The sequence below is a fragment of the Pelodiscus sinensis genome, chromosome 17 (genome assembly GCF_052426305.1).
Source record: "Pelodiscus sinensis isolate ZL-2025 chromosome 17, ASM5242630v1, whole genome shotgun sequence".
Lineage (NCBI taxonomy): Eukaryota > Metazoa > Chordata > Testudines > Trionychidae > Pelodiscus > Pelodiscus sinensis.
The window spans coordinates 3,328,998-3,350,627 of NC_143068.1; the positions used below are offsets into that span (position 1 = coordinate 3,328,998).

General features: G+C 44.2%; 1 protein-coding gene across 13 annotated transcripts in view; it reads right to left on the reverse strand.

Moving 5' to 3' along the window:
- The window catches only part of PHF20 (PHD finger protein 20), a 191,700-nt gene that overhangs the window by 123,563 nt on the left and 46,507 nt on the right, over window positions 1–21,630 (reverse strand). For 8 of the 13 annotated variants that reach the window (XM_075900759.2, XM_075900762.2, XM_075900761.2 and 5 more), the window contains one exon: window positions 14,477–14,556. The exons of the other annotated variants lie outside the window; for them this stretch is intronic. In XM_075900759.2, the coding sequence (XP_075756874.1) occupies window positions 14,477–14,556 (80 nt within the window). The remainder of the gene's footprint in view (window positions 1–14,476; window positions 14,557–21,630) is intronic. 13 annotated transcript variants of the gene reach the window in all.

The following is a 21,630-nucleotide window of genomic DNA, read 5'->3' on the forward strand; positions in this document are numbered from 1 at the left end:
ATATGGATATGCAGTCTATAGACAGTCTGGAGACAGTGATAACTGCTAGATGTACTTTTAATGATGTGATAGCTAACCCAGAGTATTTTAGGATGAATTTGAGGATTTCATGCAAAGGTACAATATGTGGGTCCAGCTGCCTATTGTTACACCAGTAGACAAATCTTCACCACTTTTGTCCTTCTTGCGTCCTTCCTGCTATGTATCAGGACCTGTTTGACTTGTGAAGAGCAGAGGTTCTCACAGTCCAAGAACCAATGAGGAACCATGCTGTCATTTGGAGAGCGTGAGGTCGAAGAAAGGTCCTGTGGTTTTGGGTCAGTATGTTGGGAAGTTTGGGAAGGGGATAAAAAGAAACATCCCGAGAAAGAGAGGGAAACCATTGCTGGCGAGCCCATGCAGGTGCTATAAAAAATCACTTTTGGCTTCATACATGTTCATCTTTTCTATGTCTCTGGGGATGTGCATGGTAGGCGGGAACGCATAGCGCAGTAGACCTTTCCAGTTAAGGAGGAAAGTGTCACCTTGCCGATCCTGGCTCTGGAACAGTACTGCCTCCATTTCAAGTTTTTGTAGGAGGCAAAGAGGTCTATTTGAGGAAAGTCCCAGCAGCACAAGACGTATAGGAAAACATCTCACTGGAGTCCCCAGTCATGGTGTGGTGCAAAGTGTCTGCTTAGAGCAAGGGTTCTTAACCTTGTTACCTTCACACCTCCCCTGAAAGTAAACTTCATGTTCACACACCTGAGAGCCATTTTGTGCACAGCCTAGCCCCACCCACTCACCTGACAGGAAGCTAAGGGGCGTGGCTAGGATAAGAACTCTGCCAGGGAGCTCAGTCGGGGCCCAGCCTCTGAGGGAGACAGAGGCCTGCCCAGAGCTCCTGGCTAACGAGGCTGAGACCTGGCCTGGGCTTCCCACAGCCACCTTCCCTCAGGCCAGCGAAAGCTTCCCTGCCTGAGCCGCCGAGGCCTGGCCAAGCCGACCAGAAGGGCTACCCTCTGACCTAGAGGAACCCATGGCTCTACAGGTGCCTGGCGATTCGGAGAACTGGCCTGAGCTGAAGCCGAGGCCTGCCTGAACCCTAGGACCTGGCGAGCCAGCTGGATGCAGCCATCTGAGCTAATTCCCAAGTCCGATGGCTAGTGGCACTATGGGGTTAGCAAACTCCATTACAATGCCTAAATGAATAATACGAGCTTTTTACTTTGAACCTTCTCTTAACAAATTTACGTAATATTTGAAGATGAAAGTCAGCAATGCTCGCATACTGTTATTGTAGTGTGTCATCACATAGGCCTGATTGATTCGCACTGCTATCGTACTGTGCCGATTTCTAGAAGTAAAAAGAAATTACTGTTTATAATTTTAATTCATAATATTAATTAAGAAGCATTCTAAACTTTAGAATTTTATTCAGTGAGAAGGCAATTGCGATAAATTTTCTTGGAGGCACCTCACACCTCCCCTGTATCCTCTTCACGCCTCCCCTGGGGAGGTGTACCTCACTGGTTAAGAACCCCTGGCTTAGAGCCTCCACCGCAGTGTTGCTGATTCCTGGTAAGTATGATTCTATAAGCGTGATCTTCTTGTGGACACACCAGTTCCATAGGTGAACTGCCTCCATACAAAGGAAGTGGGACTGGGCTCCTCCTTGGTGACTGATATAGTACATCACAGCGATGTTGTTGGTGCAGATGCTGACTGTGGCACCAGAAACATGTGTTTTGAAATGTTTGCTGGCATTGAGAACAGCCCTGAGCTCTAGGACGTTGACATGCAGAGTTGCTTCCAATGATTTTTAAGATCGTCCATAGATGACGTATCCCCCTGGGGATGACTGGGGCTTCGTCTGGAGATGACAAGGAACGATCAGTCGGGGGAGAGAGGGGGGGGGGGAGTAGATGGTTGAGTGTTGGGTTCTGATAACTGACCCTTCACCAGTTCCGAATGGTGCAGTGGGGAGAAAGGTATATGTGGTGGGCTGTGATGCCTAATGGTAGGCAGAAGGGACGGCTCATAACGTTGTGGATGAGGGGGTCTGTAGCAGCAGGGCGACCAGTGTCTTGAATATGAAGATTGGTGGCAATGACAATTAACTGACCAATACTGTGAACGGCTGTATTTGTACCAATGGTGATCCTTGGGGATGAGTGTCTGGAAGGGTAGATGCTCCTGTTTTCCTCCCAGCACACTGCACATCCTGATATGGTTGGGGAATGGTAAAGTGTCACAGAGCCCCTAGAGGAAGGGAGAGGAGAGACACATGTGCCTCAGGTGGGTGGTGCAATGGAAAGCATGCCCCGGTGTAGGAGGTAATGGAGAGAGAGACTTGCAGCACTGTGGTGGTGACTTCAGTGCCAGTGGTGAAAGGGACGGTGCTGGCAAGAAGGTTGGCGAGGGAAAGCTAGGGCTACGAGATCTATCTGATTTTCCACACTCCTTCCTCTCTGCCGGGGGGAGGAGGGGTGCCCATGCCGATGCAGCCGGTAGTGCTGGTGCCACGGACTGCGGTGCGGGAATTGTAGGTGCAGCTCCTGGTGCCTTCAGTGCTAGGCGCTGGGAGTCGGTTCCCGTTGTCAGTAGTGACAGTGCCCTGGGACAGTTTTTCAGGTCCTAGAAAGTCTTTGGACCATTGGAGGCGGTACCAGACACACTGGGCTTGTCCACAGTGCTGACCCTGGTCGTTGGTGCTGGTGGTAGAGAGCGTGCCAGAAAATGCGCTTTTCAGGCAGAGACCCAGTAGTGGGGGAACAAACCCTATGTTTTTGGGCCCTGGGGGGGTCAGAAGGAGCTGTGGATGATGTTGATTCCGAAGGCAGAAGCGCTTTATCCAACAGGAGCATGAAGAGTCACATCGCTCTGTCTCTGCAAGCCCTGCCTATAAGTTTTGAGCAATTTGGGCAATTCTGAGGCACATGTGCCTCTCCAAGGCATCTAATACAAGAAAAATGCATGCGTTTGTGACCAGTGTCACATTTTTTTAAACCTAGTGAGCCCAACACTGTATGAGAGGAGCTATCGTGGGTTCACCTCAAGTTTAAGTATTTTTTGCCTTGTCGCTCTCTTCCTTTTTTCTGGTTGTTTCTTCTTTTTTTTTGGGGGGGGGGGGGGGGCAGAAAAAATAGCCAGTAAGCCAAATATTTTTTTTAACGAAGATCTACTAACTACAAGTATAACTATTAACAAGAACTAACAACTAACTACAAAATTCTTATTTTTGTGACTAAATAGCGAAGGAAAGGAGTTTGCTCCATCTGGGACCGAAGGCAGCAACAAAGGAGCTGGCGGGAGCCGGACTGCACACGAGGAAAAGGGTGTGAATTGCACGAGACGCTAACCACACATGCACAGTCCGGCTGACTACTGCTCTTCAAAACTTGGATCTATGGTGCCAGGAGAACAACATTCACTCGAAGAACATTTAATTTTCATTGAAGAATTTGCATTTCAATCAAATCGGTGAGGATGTCTGCCTTCCATTGTAACAAGTTTTGGATTTGTGTTTTTCCAATTCCAAATTTCTGGGCAATTTGACAGCAACACATGCAAGCTTTTGACTGTGACACTGCAGGTTGAAACTCTGTAGTGTGGTACGCTCTGGTCTGCATGATTTTAATTAGCTGGATATCCAGTTCTCATAAACGTAGCCAAGTTTCCCCGCAGTCCCATAAAGACTTTTCTACCAATACTTGCCCTCAGTGTTCCATGCTGTTATTTAGTTCTAATTTACCATGTCTTTTAAAAGCCCAATAAGCAGTAGAAGTGTTCATAATGCTACTAGACAATACTGACCTTCTGTGGTTCGGTAAATTCTCTGGTCCAGCACTGCTCAAGTCCCAAGGGTGCCAAACTAGAGAGGATCAACCTGTATTTTGCTTTAGTGTAAGGAATACTTTGGATTAGCAGGGCTCAACAAATTAGGCAATTTACTGACCTGTGGTAAGTAGATTTTAGCCTGGAGGGGCCGCGCAGCGTAGTCTGCATATGCGCAGCGTGCGCTTCCGCGCAGCTGGCAAGCAGGACTCGCCGCGGCTTGGCAAGCCCTACGGATAAGTATTTTTTTCTTCTTTTCCATATTGACTTTTTAACTTTAAACTGTAACATACAGTAATGTACACCATTCACATCCTTTAAAGTTACTGTTTGTTCAAGTTTCCAATTCATGGTGTGTACCAGGCTGTATAATGCAGTTACCTTAACATTCAAAAGAAAACAAAAATATTTCCCTATAAACAAAGAAACCAACAGACTGATCAGCGAAGATCTGTTTCTCCTATGGGTTTGTTTTTATAGATAGGAGTAAGAAAAGGTCATCAAAAGGAGTTGCTCTTCTCAGTTAAATTATAGGGAGGAAACATTCTGTGGTCTCTGCAAGAGGTCACTCATGACATATGGCCCCTCTTCAGAGGTAGTCACGAAGGCAGGTTTTACTGTATTCATAGTCACTGAACACAATCTATACATCAATTTCAGACAAACCTAATCATCTGCCAAAGTGCTATCAGCACTATTACAATGCATATTAATTTTCTACTTCATTTAAACACCTACAGAATACACAGTTATCTGTCATAGAATTGAATACCATGATGTGATTCTATGAACTGAGCTTCAAGAAACGCTGGACAAGATGCAAGTACAAGCATGCTGCCAAACCGTAGCATAATAGTCTCCAAGTTTTTCTTGGAATCTGTCTCAGCAACCTCAGACCTGTTTGAAAGCACTGATCTGACCCAGTGTTTTCATCTGGTATATTTTCTGATAGGAAAGTTAATTGTTAATATTCCTTTTAATACGGAAGTGAAGTAACTAAGCTCCACTTGAAAGAACGCTTCAGAAACAATACTGAAAAATTTAATTATAAAATCAAATATGAATATGTCAGAACTATTACAAATTGTACTAAGAGGTTTCTGTCTTGCAACCCTGAAAGTCTTGCAAATGTCATAGGCACTAGGAAAAAAAAAAAAAACTTTCCCTAGTAAATACAGACTGCAAAGTCTCAGAGTGGGAGCGGTGTTAGTTTGTACCTGCAAAAACAATGAGGCACCTTAGTAACAAAACAGCTTTATTTAGGCATAAACTTTCATGGGAAAAACCCACTTAATCACATGAATTGGAGTTACAGAAGCAGGGGTATATATAAGTTAATATTTGTGTTAATGAAGCTAATCAAGTCATGGATCAGACTTCAGTCATACAGTCTCACTGATCAAATAACTGAAAGATTAACATTCAGACTGAGGAATCCTGTCAGGAAAGGATGAAAAAATAATCCAACCCTCCTCCCTCAAAACAGGAATATGGTAAGCAGAAAAAGCTGTTATGGCAAATCCCAAATCTATCAAGAATAAGAGACAAAAAAAAACAAGAAATTAAGTCTTAGGTAAGAACTTGTAACCCCATTTTTGGATTTTGCATAACCTTTTCAGTGATTCCAAAAGATGACTAATAAAACAACAAAATTAAAACAAACCCACTCACTACACAGCAGGTTCATCTGATCCAATCTTGTGATTTCTCTAGTTTGCTATGGCATTTTTCATTCTTTACATATTTAGGGCTAAAGGAATTACTTTGTTCTGAAAGGCCACTGCTCATACCCTTTCATAACCTAAGAAATTCTGGAATTCTAGCTCCCCATTTCAACAACATTTAGACAGTCTTCTGTGCCAGCGTCTGTATAGCCTGTTCCCTAATCAAAGGAACAGAAGAATCAAAGACAGTTTAAAAATACTATTTTTCCAACCTTGCAGACAATAAGTCTGCAGTTTCACAACAGATGAATGACTTTTTACTACCAAATCCAGTAACCCTTTATACACACAGATTTGACCAGAGTTCATACTCCTGGGGAAATTGTACACCAATTTGCACCAGAATAACATTCTACACACAATAGGTGCTACAGAGTGTTTGACCACCACCACCAGAGCCCAGCTCTTCAGCTTGCAAAATCAGGAAATGGCCCATGCAAGTCCCATGCATCAGCAGTTCCCAGCACTTTGTGAAGGAAGGTGGGAGCCAGCAGGAAATTTGCATATAAGCCAACACCACAGCATCTGGCTCTCGCTCTCTCTCTGGATTCTAGGGCTTGGGGATGTTGGTGGTGTGAATAACCTAGGCCGAGAGATCACCCTGTGGCTGGGCTACGGGGTGCAATTGCTTCAGCTAAGGAGATGAACCATGGCTTAGCTTTGGAGGGAATACAATGTGCTGGTGTCTGAAACAGGAGGGGCAGGATTCCCTTGAATTGTACCCATTCAACAACAAGATAACAGACACACACTAACTGGGTTGCATCTTTTTAGTTGTCTCTACGTATAGGTATTTTGAAATAAATTACCAAAGAAACTGGTATAATTATATTGTGTTATTTTGACAAATATACAAAATATTGTGCACAAAATAATTTTTGCAGAATTCCTCCCAGATGTAATAGATTCTAAAGCCAAAAGGGAGCAATGTAATCATCTACCCTATCTCCTGTATAACACAGATGAGAACACTTTCCTAAAATAATTCCTAGACCAGATCAGAATCATAGGATTGGAATAGATGTCTGGAGGTCATTGAGTCCACCCTCCTTGCCCAGAGCAGGACCAAGGCCAACTAAGCCATTCCAGCCAGGGCTCTCTCTATCAAGCCAGGATTTAAAAATATCTAAGGATGGAGATACCACTGCCTCCCTAGGTAACCCGCTCCAGCGCTTTACCAGCCACCTAGTAAAATAGTTTTTCCTAGTAACCAATCTAGACCTCCCCCACCGCAACCTGAAACCATTGCTCCTCATTCTGCCATCCATCACTACTGAGAACAGCCTCTCTTTATCCTCTCTGGAACCTCCCTTCAGTAAATTGAAGGTTGCTATTAAATCCCCCCTCACTCTTCCCTTCTGTAGATTAAGCCCAACTCCCTCAGCCTCTCATTCTAAGTCATGTGCTCCAGCCCCCTAATCATTTTGGTTGCTCTCCTCTGGACTTCCTCCAATGCAGCCACATCCTTTCTGTAATGGGTAGCCCAAAATTGGACACAATACTAGAGATGTGGCCTCATTTAAGAATTGAGACTCAAGAAGAATACAACACAATGCTTGGCAAATTGGTTTAATGGTTAATTACTCGCACCATTAAAAACATATCCTTTATTCCCAGTCTGGAAGTTGAAGGTAAACAGATTTAAGCACTGGATCATGTTACAGCTTCTCTACAAGACTAAAGAATCCATTATTAAAAATGTATTCCCTTTGTGGGTAAAGGCTAATCAAGTCCAGGGATGTAACAGTGTAGTTGATTAACCAATAAGCAAAAGCTTGGAGGTTAATGCTATAGACTACACGTATTTCTCTCTTCCCCTCTTCCTGCCAGTACATTTTTTAGCAGACTGGCCAGCAGCCTGGCTCAGCCCTAGTTTGTGACAGGCCTCGGATCTACCCCTCCTGTGGCTCTGCATTCCAAGTGTATTTAGAGTCAGGTGGGCAGGTAGCCCAGCTCAGTTCTGGCTCGTGCCAGGTCCAGGAGCTCAGACCTCACCCAGACTTTGCTGCCAGCCCCCGCTGCTGCTTCTAAGAGAGAGGCTGCTTTTTTAAACTGGTTCCTCTCATGGACCAGGTCCCATCTAGCACCCTGCACTGATGCCTTTGATACAGTGGATGATGGCCCCACCCCCGAGGACTACAGAATAGGTGACTAACCGATAAAATCTCATGAAGTTACTCGACTATTCAATTAACCATGGGGGTGCTTGGCTCTGGGGGAGGAGAGAGGCATTACATTAAGGGGGCATAGGGGTGCCTGGCTCTGGGGGAGGGGGAGGCATTGAACCACAGCCCTTTAGTTCTTCCCTTTATACAAGCATACAATTCAGTGTTATTGCATGGTGTGTCATACTGTTTCTCAAATGATAGCATACAGTTTTTTTCCACTGAATGGAATGGAAACAAGAGTAGTGTAATATATACACACTCATGGGGCTGATTTGTGGTGCCCAGTTTAATTTTCATATGTCCTGAGTTTTAAGTACTTAACTGTACTGTGTTAATATTTATCTCATTATTTCCTTGGAATGTAGGCATTGCCAAATAAGCCAATGGGACCCTCTAGTTTAGTCCAGTATTCTAGCTACAAAAGTGGCCAATACAAGATGTGTCACAGGATGGGGTGTGAGTGTGTTTGCCTATGTGCTCAAGAAACTACAGTGGACAGTTATTCCTGGATAGGGAATGTTTCTTCTTCACTCCCATCAGTTTGTGGCTGGCTTATGACCTGAAACATGAGTGGGTTTTAATCTGTTTTTTATCCGATCTATGGTATTTTATATGTTTTCGTTCTCAAGAAGCCTTCATCCTTTTAAAAATCTTAAACTTTTGACCTCACTGCTATTTAATGGCAGTGAGTTCCACAGATGAATTGGGTAAAAAAAGTTTCCTTTTATCAATTTTAAATTTGTTATTTAAGTAAATGTAAAAAGATAGTCAATGAAGCTAGGTGAGGGCACACCATTAAACTTATTGTAATCCCATTACAATACTTTGTGTTATTTCCTGTACCTTTCCTTATGGATTTTACCCTCTCTCTTACCCTTTTAACATCTATTACATATTGAGCAAATGTTCTCTTTTTTATGTGTAGCTGGTCAGAAGGACAAGAAAACTGGGTGTCTTCCTTTACAGCAGCAATGCTAACTACTCCTAACAGTCCATATTTTTCAAAGTGTTAATTATTCTTTTTTTTTTTTAAATATGGTTTCAACCATTGTTCCTGGTATTCAAGGCCATACTCTTTTTTTGTAATTCCAAGATCCATTTCTAGTGCCTTTAAGATAGAAATAATATTCACCACTCTCCAGTCCTCTACAAAGAACTTATTTTGATGAGACTGCTGAACTCCATTAGTAGCTCACCAAGTTCCTTTTTAAATTTCTTCCAAACCTATGATCATTTGATCTGCACCTACTGCTCTTAGATTTATCACTTTGTTCTAGCACCTCATCTTAAATACATCCACAGCGGTTGAGGAACAGTTTCTGTGGAAATGGTATTACTTAGCTTCTTCACAATGTCTTCATTCTCCTTTATTTTTCTGTTTACTCCCTGGTAGTCTAGCAGACTCAACAGTTTCCCCTCATAGACTTCCTGCTTTTGAGAAACAAATATTTTTGTAATGTTTTGGCTGTTTGCTCATCAATTCCCACTTTGCACACCTGATAGCTATCTTACATTTTACCTATCATTTCATTTTCTGCTCTAATAGACTTAACTTGGGATGGGTTTCCAATTTCTGAAGGATACCCATTGGGCTCAAATAAGATCTGCTTTAAAGATTAAAAAAAGAAAGGAAATTATCCAGTTTTATATCCAAGTACCACTAGCCAGTCAAGGGTAACTGGGGCATACAATATTGCTAATAAATATACACTTGTACATCAGACAGCCAAAGGGCAATTAACTTGTTAGTCTTGCATGGATTACCTGTGTAAGAATATTACATGTACCTTTGAAATTGCAAAGTTTAAGAAATCATAAGGATAGCATAAAGGGCAGCTTTGCAAGCCATTTTATTCGTTTTGGTAATTGTCGGAGGAGGCCAGACCCCGCAAGGCCGGGGGGGGGGGGGGGGAGAGGTAAGGTTGACATCCCTTTTTACAAGGGCTGTAGGGTCTAAACATACGAATTCCCCTTTTTAAGATGAATACAGCCCTGCAGGCCTAGTCCAAAAAGTACTATTCCCTCTTTCAGGGAGAATACGGCCCTGCAGGCTTAGTCCCAAACACAGTTGTCTCTTTCTGGCAGGCTCTCCGGCCTGAAGGCCTAAGGCCCTGGTAAGTCTCCCCCAGCTGTTAGGGAGACGAGTGCTGTAGGGTACAGAGGCAGGGGGTCGCAGGCCCTACCGCTCCACCAGGTCCCGAACTAGGGCCCTGTTAGCAGCGGACGCTTTTCATTGCTAGCTCAGCGGGGCTTCCAGCCGAAACATGCTGAGCTCCCGGGAGGGACAACCTGCCGCCCCAGATTACTTCCTACTGTCCCTAATGTTACCCGCTTCTCGGGGCATTACTTGATGGGTCTGACTCAAGAGGATGGCCTCCCTGCTCGGGGCTGTTGCTGAGGCTGTGGCAACTGCAATCGCTGCTGCCAGGGCTGCAGCCCCTGGGTCTGGTGTGGCTGATATGGCTGCAGCCAGTGTTGCTGCTCCTGGGGCTGCTGCGGCTGCAGCAGCTGCTTCCCGAGCGACAGGGGCTGCAGGGACTGGTCGGGAGCTCTGGCCTGAGCTCCTTCCACACTGGCGGTCCACCCAGACTGAGCTGCTCCGTTGGCTTTTATGCAGCTCCAGCACTTGGAGCATGCCCAGTCAGGGAAGAAGGGGGTGGGGGAGGGGGGAAATCTTAGCGAGCCCCCACCCTCCTTTCAGTGTGGGGCACATCTGCCCCATCATAGTAATCCTTCTGGGGACAGACAGACACTTAGAGCAGACGGGGGAGGAGGGTATGGATGCAGAATAAGGCAGCCAATACAGATGTCATATTTCAATTCCATGGCAAAAAAAGAATCAGCATGTACCTGGTTTATACTGTGTGTCTAAAAAAAATTCAAAGGCTAGTGTTTGCCAGGCTGAAGCAATTAATCTGAAATATGAGTCTCTCCCTCATTGTTTTGGTCTATACTTGTTTTTATTTCAACAAAACAAGTTACGTAACATATAAAAATTTAGAAGTACCTTAAATTTATATTTAAAATTATAAAAATTATTATATATGAGCAAATAATTTTACACAAATTATGGCATTATATTGAAAGACCTGAAAAAATATTATATAATACACTTAAAACAATCTATAATAATAATTAATTACAACTTTCCGATAGAAGTACACTGGTGGCCCTGAAAGCTATCCGTTTTCATTTGTGTGGCCCACAGTAGGCTTTGAGTTTGACATGCCTGCCTTAGAATCATTTCCTTGACTGTTTTCTGAATCTTCTCTAATTTATCGATATCTTCTTGAACTGTGGGCATCTGAACTGGACACGATACACCTTTGTTTGGCACTGGAATAACCTCCACATCTAAAGATCTCTACCATCTTAAATCCTGTGACCACACTAGCATTTTGGCCAAAGCATTGTCCTAGGAGTGCATATTCAGCTTATTATCCACCTTTACCCTGTGGGAGGCCTACTACTGGTCACCCATTTCTTCCTGGGGGAATTATGTGCCACTGCACAATGCAGAACTTTGTACAAATTAAGGTTGTGTGTGTAGAATTTCCTTTTCCCTCCTTCTCCCAGAAATGAACTGCAGAAATGTTGACTGTCACTAGGGGCCATTGGACCCAGCAGAGCCCAGCTTGCGAACAGAAGACAAGAGTGGGGGAAAAGGAAAACTGGAGGATTCACAGCCACTCTAGTGACCAAGCACACTCTGCAGAAAGAAGGTAGCAGCAAGCAGGAAACTCTTTGCTAGCCCACGACCAAGCATTAAGCTGTTTCACCCTCTGTATCCCTGGGCTTTGATGCATAGAGGATGAGAGTATCTAGGTGGGATGCTACCAAAGCTGGCATTGGGGAACACAGGGTGAATGTCTGGGCAGGGTGGTCAAAATTATGGTCCTGGGGAGGAAAGGGTGTGAGTGAATGGTCCTGGCCAATTTTAAAGTAAAGGAAACACCTGCAGTCTACAATAAATCAAAATGTGGAAGTATGTGTCCTTTAAATCAAGAGACACGTACCAGTCCCCTACATTAAGGGAAGGGATAATGGAAGCTAAGTTACCATTCTGAGCCTTGCCTTTCTTATGAAAGCATTGAGATCCCTGAGGTCCAGTATAGGAGTACGGGGTTCCCTTGGCTTTTGGGATTAGGAAATAGCAGGAGTAAAATCTCTTGCCCCTGAACTCTGGAGGAACCTCCTCTATCACTCCTAACTCGATAAGCAGTTGATGCTCATGAGCGGGGTCCTTGAAGAGGGATGGGAAAGGAAGGCGGGAGGGAACAGAACAGGAGACAATCTCTCACTCCCACTGTGTCTAGGACACAACAGTCTAACGTGATGTGTTACTGCTCTGTAAGGATTCCATGGCTGCCTGATAGCTTGGGCAATAGTGCTTAAAGGCTCTTCCTGGCATGCCATAGTGCATGGGGAACAGACATAGGAATGCAAACTATCCCTTAAAAGCATAGGCACTGGTCCCCAGGGACTGGGTTCTGCCTTCCCTCCCACATAGGCACCTTAAGACAGCCCTAAACTAAACTAAGGCAATTCTAAATGAACAGCCAGAGGCAAACTGCTATTCAGCCGGTCCCCAAGTTGCGAACGGTCGACTTATGATCATTTGCAGTTATGACCAAAGCTGTCGTAAATGGCGGACCCCGAGTTACGAGCGCAATCTGCACTTACGAACAGCATGGTCGCGTGTAACTCAATGGGGTCCGACTTACGAACGAACCGAGTTACGACCAATTGCTTGGTCCGTAACCGGTTCTAAGTCAGAAAGAGGCTGTAAATTTAATCAACTGGCCAGCATCTTCTGGCTACTTTGGTGTGCCAACAAGTATGCTCCTACATATTAAGATATATGATTTTATAAAAAGATTTCTGGTTAATATCTTTATCTTTACATCAGAAACACTTAGCTGCAGCTTATTTTGGGGTTTGCTGTTTCATAATTTATGCATGACATTTGATATACCTGTAATTTAAGGATAAAAAAAATCACTTACTACAATGATATTGTAATCATCCCAAACCAAGCATTATAAAGTAAGGAAATTCAGACTAAAGGCTGTACTTACAATACATACATAAGGCACCCAAAAAATGAATTCTGCCCAGTAGCAGACAGGTAAAAATCTACAGCAAGTATCTACAATGTCTTTATAAATCAGTTTAACCAAAAACTGAAACACCTGAATGATAACATGATTATTGCATGGTGTCACTACGGAACTTAGTTAAGGCCATTGGAGTGAATCAATTATTCATTGATTACTGACAGGGAAAACTCTTCTGCACCAGTGCACAAGACACACACACACACGTCGACAACGGAACAGACAAATGAAATCATTTAAAGAAAAACTTGTTCTACAGAACATAAATCATTTCATAAAAATATTAAGTGAAAAATACATATTTAAAATAAAATAAATGCACTTATTGTAATAAAGATTCTTCCAAGATCTGTGTCTGTATTGACAACACATGAGGTTAGCTAATAAACTCAAGCCTAACAATTCCTGTTGGCAGTGCATATCAATGTAGAACCTTCAAATCTGGAATACAATTCCCCCACACATCTGGACAGATGCCCAACCTACTGGCGTATAAGAATTGGTACAAAGCTTTTGACTAAGAACATGACTGTGGGTTATATTTACAACCTAGAGATGGATTCTGACATTTTGAGTAATCAGTTTTTTATTGTTTTAAGAAGAGTGTACACATGTGCTCAGGAACAATTGTGTGATGGATATTAATTTAAAAATAGTAAAGTGTTATCACAGGATTATTAGGACAGTTGGTTAACAGTATTGACAATACATGACAAATGATACAAACCACATTCCTGTAGTGACAAATTTATAATATTTCTTAAAAATCACCTTCTGGCTCAGTTTCTAGATAAAATAATATTACAAAATGTTACTATTAGCTTACACTAAAAAGTTACCAGTTCTATTAGTTTAAATTCACAAATTACAATGAGGGAAAGAGAAAGTGTTTCATTCTACAATCATACCCAAATTTGAGGTAAATCTTTAGAAGTGGTCCAATTCCTCTTTCTGCCCTTGGCTAAAGGATCTCATCAGTATAAATGAGGAGATGGGGAGTAGCAATGAATCACCCTATCCGGCAAAAGTGATTGCCTATGGAAGAACATGGGTAAAGAGAAAAAAGTATCCCTCTTTCAGCAAATAAGTGAAAGCTTACACCACTTACTGAACGAAGCCCTGAATCCTCCCTCATGAAGTTCTACTTAAAAGACGACACTAGAGAATAGTCAGATTATAACTGAATTCTAAGGAAATATTGGGTAGGAAAATAATTGATGCTTAACTCTGCCCTCTCCCCCCTTTTTTAAATTAAGCAACTTTAGCAGTTTTGTTTCTTCTGATATATTATTCTAAGTCAGACACCTGTACTACATTTGAAACCTCCTCCCATACGCCTAAATGGTCTCATTTTGACCCTTTCACAAATCCAGGAAGCCTTAGCCAGAGATACACAGATCATCTTTGTTTCATGACAGATTTCCTGTGAGAACAAGAAGCAGCAAGCTTTAACCTTCATAAGCCATACCATAAATTGCTCTCTTCCGATTAACATATTTTTCACCGCTGAGTATCATATTTAGTGATATGTAAGTTAACTGGTCACTTGATGGATTTGTCATTTGATGCTAACATGGACAAACCAACGGAATTCTTAGATTTAAGAAAGTAGTAGTCTTAAAATTAAATTTCAAAACACAACATTTCTCACCTGATCTTTGGAAAAAGCTTTGACGTGAATATTTTTGACAGTCTGAATTACTCCATCATAAAATTTCACAGTGTAAGTACCTAAAATTTGAGAACACATCCTGATTAACAGTGTAATTTAACTTACATTTTGATAATTACTCAAAGAATGAAACACTGAGCACTCCAGTACTAAAGATGCACATCTCGTTCAAAATAAAAATTGATTCTTTCAGGGTTACAAAAATGTATATCAAACTTTAGACATTTTATGAAAGATGTATGAAGGGAGAATACAGTTCATTTCTTCTATTGATGTCCATATTAATGTAAGAAGTTACTCACCCTGTGCAGTAACGATGGTTCTTTGAGATGTGTATCCCTGTGGGTGCTCCACTCAGGTCATGGTGCACCCTCGTGCCACTGATCAGACTTTTTTGGTGAGCAGTGCCCCTCGCACTATGCCTGCACACCCAGCATCTTGTGCTCCTGCGTTCCTTTTCTACCTGTAGTCCTTTAAAGACTCTAAGCAGAGGGGCGGAAGGGGGGATAGTGGAGCACCCACAGGGAAACACATCTCAAAGAACCATTGTTACTGCACAGGGTTATTTACTACTACTTAATCGAGTGGTGTCCCCGTGGGTGCCCACCAGATGGTGGTGAGCATTTGAGTCATTTACATAGAGGAAGGAAGGCCCACATCTGCCAGTCATGTGGAGGGTATTGGCCCTTTCTGTAGGGCGTAATGTGCGAAAGCGTGATGGGAGGACCACGTAGCTGCTCTACAAATGTCCATCAATGGTACATGATTTAGGAAGGCCATTGTTGTTGCCATCACATGCGTAGAATGAGCCCTGAATCTGTGGCAGCTGCTTGCCACGAAGTTCATAAGCTGTATATATGCATCTGGCAATCCATTGAGATGGACGCTGTGCCAAGACAGCTGTCCCTGTATGTGGTCCAGACCAAGCTACATAGAATCTATCCAATTTTCTGGTTCCCCTAGTTCTATCCAGGTAGAACGTAATCGCTCGTCTTGCTTCCAATGTGTTCAAGGTGGCCTCCTCAGAGGATGTATGAGGCTTAGAAAAATAAGCAGGTAAGTAAATGGGTTCATTTAGGTGGAAGTCAGATATAACGTTCAGGAGGAACTTATGGTGGAAGCCTGAGTATAACTTTATCCTTGGTAAAGGTAGGGAAAGGTAGGTCGGCCATGAGGGCAGCAATTTCACCTACACATCTAGCTGATGTTATTGCCACTATGAAGGCCACCGTCATGGACAGGTATTGTAGTGATGTAGTGGCTAGTGGCACAAAGAGTGGCCTGGTGAGCACGTCAAGAACCAAGTTCAAGTCCTACGGAGGCACCAGGGGGAGAACGTGTGGGAACGTTTTCTGCAGGCCTGTGAGGAATCACTTCACCATCGAATGTGCAAAGAAGGAAGTCATCCACGAGTTCGTGGTACACGGTGACCGCCGCCAAGCGGACATGGATTAAGCTGATAGGGAGAACCGTGTCGCTATGGTCCATGAAATACTCCAGCACTGTAAGTATAGGGGCGGTATTGGGATGTAAGTGGCAAGTTGTGCACCATTGTTGAAAACATGTCCATTTGTTCTGGTAGGGGCTTCTCATGGAGGGGGCCTGACTGTTCAAGTAGGATGTGTTTGACGCTGTCTGAAGAGGAAAGTTCTTCATTCAGAAACCATGGAGAAGCTATCATAGAATCATCATAGAATCATAAAACTGGAAGAGACCTCAGAAGGTCATCAAGTCCAGCCCCCTGCTCTAGGCAGGACCAATTCCAACTAAATCAACCCGGCCAGGGCTTTGTCAAGCTGAGACTTAAACACCTCTAGGGATGGAGACTCCACTACTTCCCTAGGTAACCCATTCCAGTGCTTCACCACTCTCCTAGTGAAATAGTTTTTCCTAATATCCAACCTGGACTTCTCCCACCGCAACTTGAGACCATTACTCCTTGTTCTGCCATCTGTCACTACTGAGAACAGCCTCTCTCCATCCTCTTTGGAACCTCCCTTCAGGAAGTTGAAGGCTGCTATCAAATCCCCCCTCACTCTTCGCTTCTGCAGACTAAACAGACCCAACTCCCTCATCCACTCCTCATAGGTCATATGCTCCAGCCCCCTAATCATTTTGGTTGCCCTCCGCTGGACCCTCTCCAATGTGTCCACATCCTTTTTGTAGTGGGGGGGCCCAGAACTGGACACAATACTCCAGATGTGGCCTCACCAGAGCCGAATAAAGGGGAATAATGACATCTCTGGATCTGCTGGCAATGCTCCTCTTAATGCAACCTAATATGCCATTAGCCATCTTGGCTACAAGGGCACACTGTTGACTCATATCCAGCTTCTCATCCACTGTAACCCCCAGGTTCTTTTCTGCAGAACTACTACATAGTACTGCTATGCTATGAGTTTCAGAGTTTTGATGTTCAGATGGCATGTCCTGCCATGGTGCTGTGTTAAGAGGTTCGGCAAAGCAGGGAGAGGAATGGATTGATCGATCGAGAGGTAGTATAGGTAAGGGAACCAAGGTTCTCTCGGCCAGGTGGGGACTATTAGAATTATTGTGGCCTGGTCGGAGCAAATCTTGTTCATCACTCTGGCAAGTAGAGGGATTGGTAGAAAGGCACAGAGTAGGGGAGCTGTCCAGCGAATGGTAAAGGCATCCCCCTCCGACCTCTTGTCCAGCCCTGCATGGGAGCAGAACTTGTGGCATTTGCGGCTGAGTGCTGTTGCAAAAAGGCCTATAGGTGGGAAACCCCACTTGCTAAAGATGGAGAGGAGAACATTGGTGTTGTTCTCTCACTCGTGTTGTTCTGAGAAGTGTCTGCTCAGTTTGTCGGTCCTCACATTCTGCTGTTCTGGTATATATGTGGCGGTTGGCGTTATATGGTTCCTGATACACCAGTTCCAAAATCTGATTGCTTCTGTACATGAGTGTGATTGGGCACCTCCCTGTCGACTGACGTAGAACAGAGACCGTGTGTTGTCCAGGACGACACAAATGGTTCTACCCTTTATCAGAGGAAGGAAGCGGGCACATGCCTTGCGAATGGCCCTGAGCGCCAGGATGTTGATATGGAAATGTCTCTCCCATTGGGACCATGTGCCCTGTATCGTCCTTGCACCACAATGAGTGCCCCTGCCCATAAGTGAGTGGTCATCATTATAGTTACTGATGGATCTGGGCAGTAGAAGGGTATTCCAGCAAGTAGGTTAGCTGGAGAAGTCCACCAGTCGAGAAATTGTAGCACCGGCAGAGGAAGCATAAGACGCCTCACGAGACTGTGTCAGGTTGGAATGTAGGTGGCTGCGAGCCAAAACTGTAGGCAGCGCACATGTAGCCTCGTGAATATGACCATAAAGGTTGTAGCCGTCATGTGCCCCAACAAATTGGACACACAGCCAGACTGTGGAAAAGGTCACAGAGCACCTTGAATCTTTGTAGTGGTAGACAGACTCTTGCTGTCACTGAATCTATAAATGCTCCTATGAATTCTATCTTTTGGGTGGGCTGTATGGTTGACTTGTGCCTATTGATAAAGACGCCAACTGGTAGCGGTTGTCATCACTATAGTTTGTTGACAAGTGGAGCTCTTAATAAGACTAGCGTCGAGGTAAAGGGAAGATGACGACGTTCTATCCTCTGAGAAAGGCTGTGGTTATGGCTAGCATCTTCAAGAACACTCCAGCGGCTGTAGAAAGACCAAAGGGAAGGACCCTGTATTGGTAACAGTCTTGACCTACAACGAATCTGAGAAATCTTCTGTGGGTAGGATGGATGGTTACATGAAAATATGCATCTTAAAAGTCGAGGGCTGAGAACCAGTCCCCTTTGTCCAGTGCGCATATGACAGTTGCAAGGGTTACCATCTTGAATTTTGTGTTGAGGATGCACTTGAGTTTTCTGAGATCCAAGATTGGTCTCCATCCCCTGTTTTTTGGGCTGTTAGAAAATAGTGGGAGTATAAACCTCTTCCTCAATATTCTGTGGGAACAGGTTCTATTGCCCCTAGGGTGAGTAACTTTTCTACCTCTGCTTGTAATAGGGGCTGGTGAGATGGGTCCCTGAAGAGGGACAGGGTAGGGGGCATGGATGTGAAGGGGACTGTGTAACCCAATTTGATAATTTCTAGGACCCATTTGTCTGTAGTGATTTGGGCCCAGTATTGGAAGACGGGTCTCAGGCAGTGATGGAAGGTGACATTAGAATGCACTGGATCTGATGAGTGGTCGCTCAGACCCCTGACCAAGATTTCAAATTTGTTGCTTGTGTGAAGTCTACTGAGTGTTGGAGAACAGGTTTTGCTGCGTCCTCCTCCTGCTGGGGCATTGCTTGGGCTTGCTTCTGCTGTTGTGTATAATAGTTATAATTTTAGTCCCTTGGCCTTTGGTAGGGGGCATATTTGCGTCTCTTATCAGGTGGAGTGTACATCCCCAGAGTGATGTGTACATCGAGTGTAGGATTTCATCTGTCTGTGGCAAACAGATGTTTTCTATGAAAGAGGAAGTCCTCCACCTTTGATAGCAATTCTTTTGGGACCCCTGATGACTGCAGCCATGAAGCCCTACACATTCCGATTGCTGTAGCTGTGGCCCTAGCCGTCGTGTCAGCGATATCCACTGCAGCCTGGAGGGCAGTTTTTGCTATAAATGATGACTCCTTAATGATGGACTGGAGGTGTGGTCTCAGTCTCAGGAAGGTCCTGTAGCAGGTCCTGTAGTTTAGCATAGTTTGCCTGTTCATAGTTAGCCAGGAGGGCTGTATAATTTGATATCCAGGATCACAGGCTGGCAGAAGAGCATACCTTGCAGCCAAGGGTATCCAGCCTCTTATGCTCTTTGTCTCGGGGTGTAGACTTAAATTGTGGGGTTTTAGCATTGTGATTAACCAAGACTACAACCAATGAGTTCAACTGGGGATGTGCAAAGCATAAGTCCATGCCTTATGCAGAGACAAAGTACTTTCTGTCCGCACTGCAGTTTGTTGGGGGTATAGAGGCTGGAGTTTGCCAAAACATGTCTGATGGCTCCAAGATAGCTCTACCCATCCACAAAGCTATCTTTGAGGATGCCGTGGGTTGTAGTATCGTCAGTAATTTGTATTGCTGGTCTTGTATCTCTTGGAGCGTCATGTCCTGTGACTAAGTTACCTGTTTAAATAATTCTTGAAATTGTTTTAGATTGTCTACCGGTGGAGAGGGCAATATTTGGAAAACTACCTCATTTGGTCTAGTGCAGGCATGTCCAAAGTCTGGCCCGCGGGCCAATTGCGGCCCGTGTTCCGGTTTAATACGGCCCCACAGGTAATTTGGCAATATCTATCTTTTATGGCCCCCAACGAATCCATATGTATTGAGATGAATACATTGTAAAATCTCAGTTAATGTCAGTTGGTCTAAATCAGTTATAAATCTATTTGGACACAACATGTATACTTGGTGTTATGTTCCTGTTCATATTTTTTGAACTTAAAAGTTGACAGACAACCTTTATTACAAATAATATGTAATGTACTTTACAATGTTCCTGACATATATTTCAGCTTCTTGGATTTTTTTTTCATCTGGCCTTCAGATATGAAAGGCAGAGTGATTTAACACCTGTTTAGATTTGTCATCCATGTGACGAAATGAAAAGTATGCTGTTTGCAATAAACTTTGCATAAAATAGTTAATTTGCATTTAATTTCAATGGTTCAAATAATGTCAGACAAAATGGTCGGCCCTCACGCATATTCACTTCATCAAATCTGGCCCTCTTTGAAAAAAGTTTGGACACCCCTGGTCTAGTGGATCTAGGGTTGTGTGAGGAACTCTGAATCCGAATGAGGTAAGTTATCAATGTCATTGGAGCCCGCTTGTGTTATTACTGAGGATACATCCTCAGCTGGTTGGGCCACAGAGGATGTTGGTGTAGGGAATGATCACAAAATGAATGCCAGGAAGCCATTGATCCCAACGGAAATGACTGGCATGACGAAAATATGCTATGTTCGCTGCCACGGTCAGTTCTTGGTGAGAGCAGTGCAAGAGAGTGGGGAGCCCTGTCTGGAATATGAGTATGCCCCTGGGCATGAGACACCAATGAGGAGCGTGGTGAGCAAGCTCCTGATCTGAGCCGTGTGCCTGGCTAAAGAGATTTTTTTAAGTGTCGCGTCTTGTTCAGCGCTTACTTATGCTGCAGTGCCAGAGGGCGGTCGAGTACCGTCTGACCAGAGATCGTTTGTTCAGGCACTGTCATGGTGCCTGTGGGAGCCATTAGTTGTGGCATATGTGGCTTTGTAGGTGCCACTGCCTCAGCTGCACTGGCTGGTGCAGTGCGCTTGGGTTCTGACTCAGCTCTCCTGGCTGGGGCAGACTTGCGTTTCTCCATAGTGCCAGAGACTGACGGCACCAGGGAACGAGAGGCTTTGGGCAGAACTGGTAATGAGCATGCCGGGGAAGCCTGCGAAGCTTGTGAGCCTTTGCAGGCGGTGAAGTCGCCCTGTCAATGGGCTTTTGCGGTCCCCATGTATCCTCAGGTTTATCCCATGATAGTTGTAGGGACTTCTCCCAGAGGAGGTTTCTGAGCTGCATTTCACAGTCTCTTCTGGCTCTGGCTGTAATGTTCTGACAGTGCGAGCACTTATGTGCTGCATGAGTCTCTCCAAGGATTTAACACAAGAGGCATGGCCATCAGAAATAGGCATCGAGTTCCGACATGAGTTGCATCTTTTAAGGCTGGGGAAACTTGGCATGCTGAAGGAAAAGCCATGGCAGCAGTGCTTCTCTCTCTCTCTCTCTTTTTTTTTTTTTTTTTAATAGAAGGTTGAAAACTGTCATTAACTGACTAAACTATGAAGAAACTCTAAACTAACTATAGTCTTCTTTTGTTTTTCCTCTCAGGAAGAAGAACACTGCTCTGACTCTCTCTTCGGCTGAGGATGGTAGAAAAGGAATTGAAGGGGCTCACACCGCACGCATACTTGGCAAACAGCAGAAGCCGAAGATGCTGGGTGCGCAGGCACAGCGCTCACCAAAAACCTCCGATCAGCAGCGCAATGATGCACCAAGACCTGAGTGGAGCACCCATAGGGACGCCACTCGATGAGAAGAATGAATTCACTAGTGAAATCATTTCTTATTAAGTCTATGCCTTTGAGTG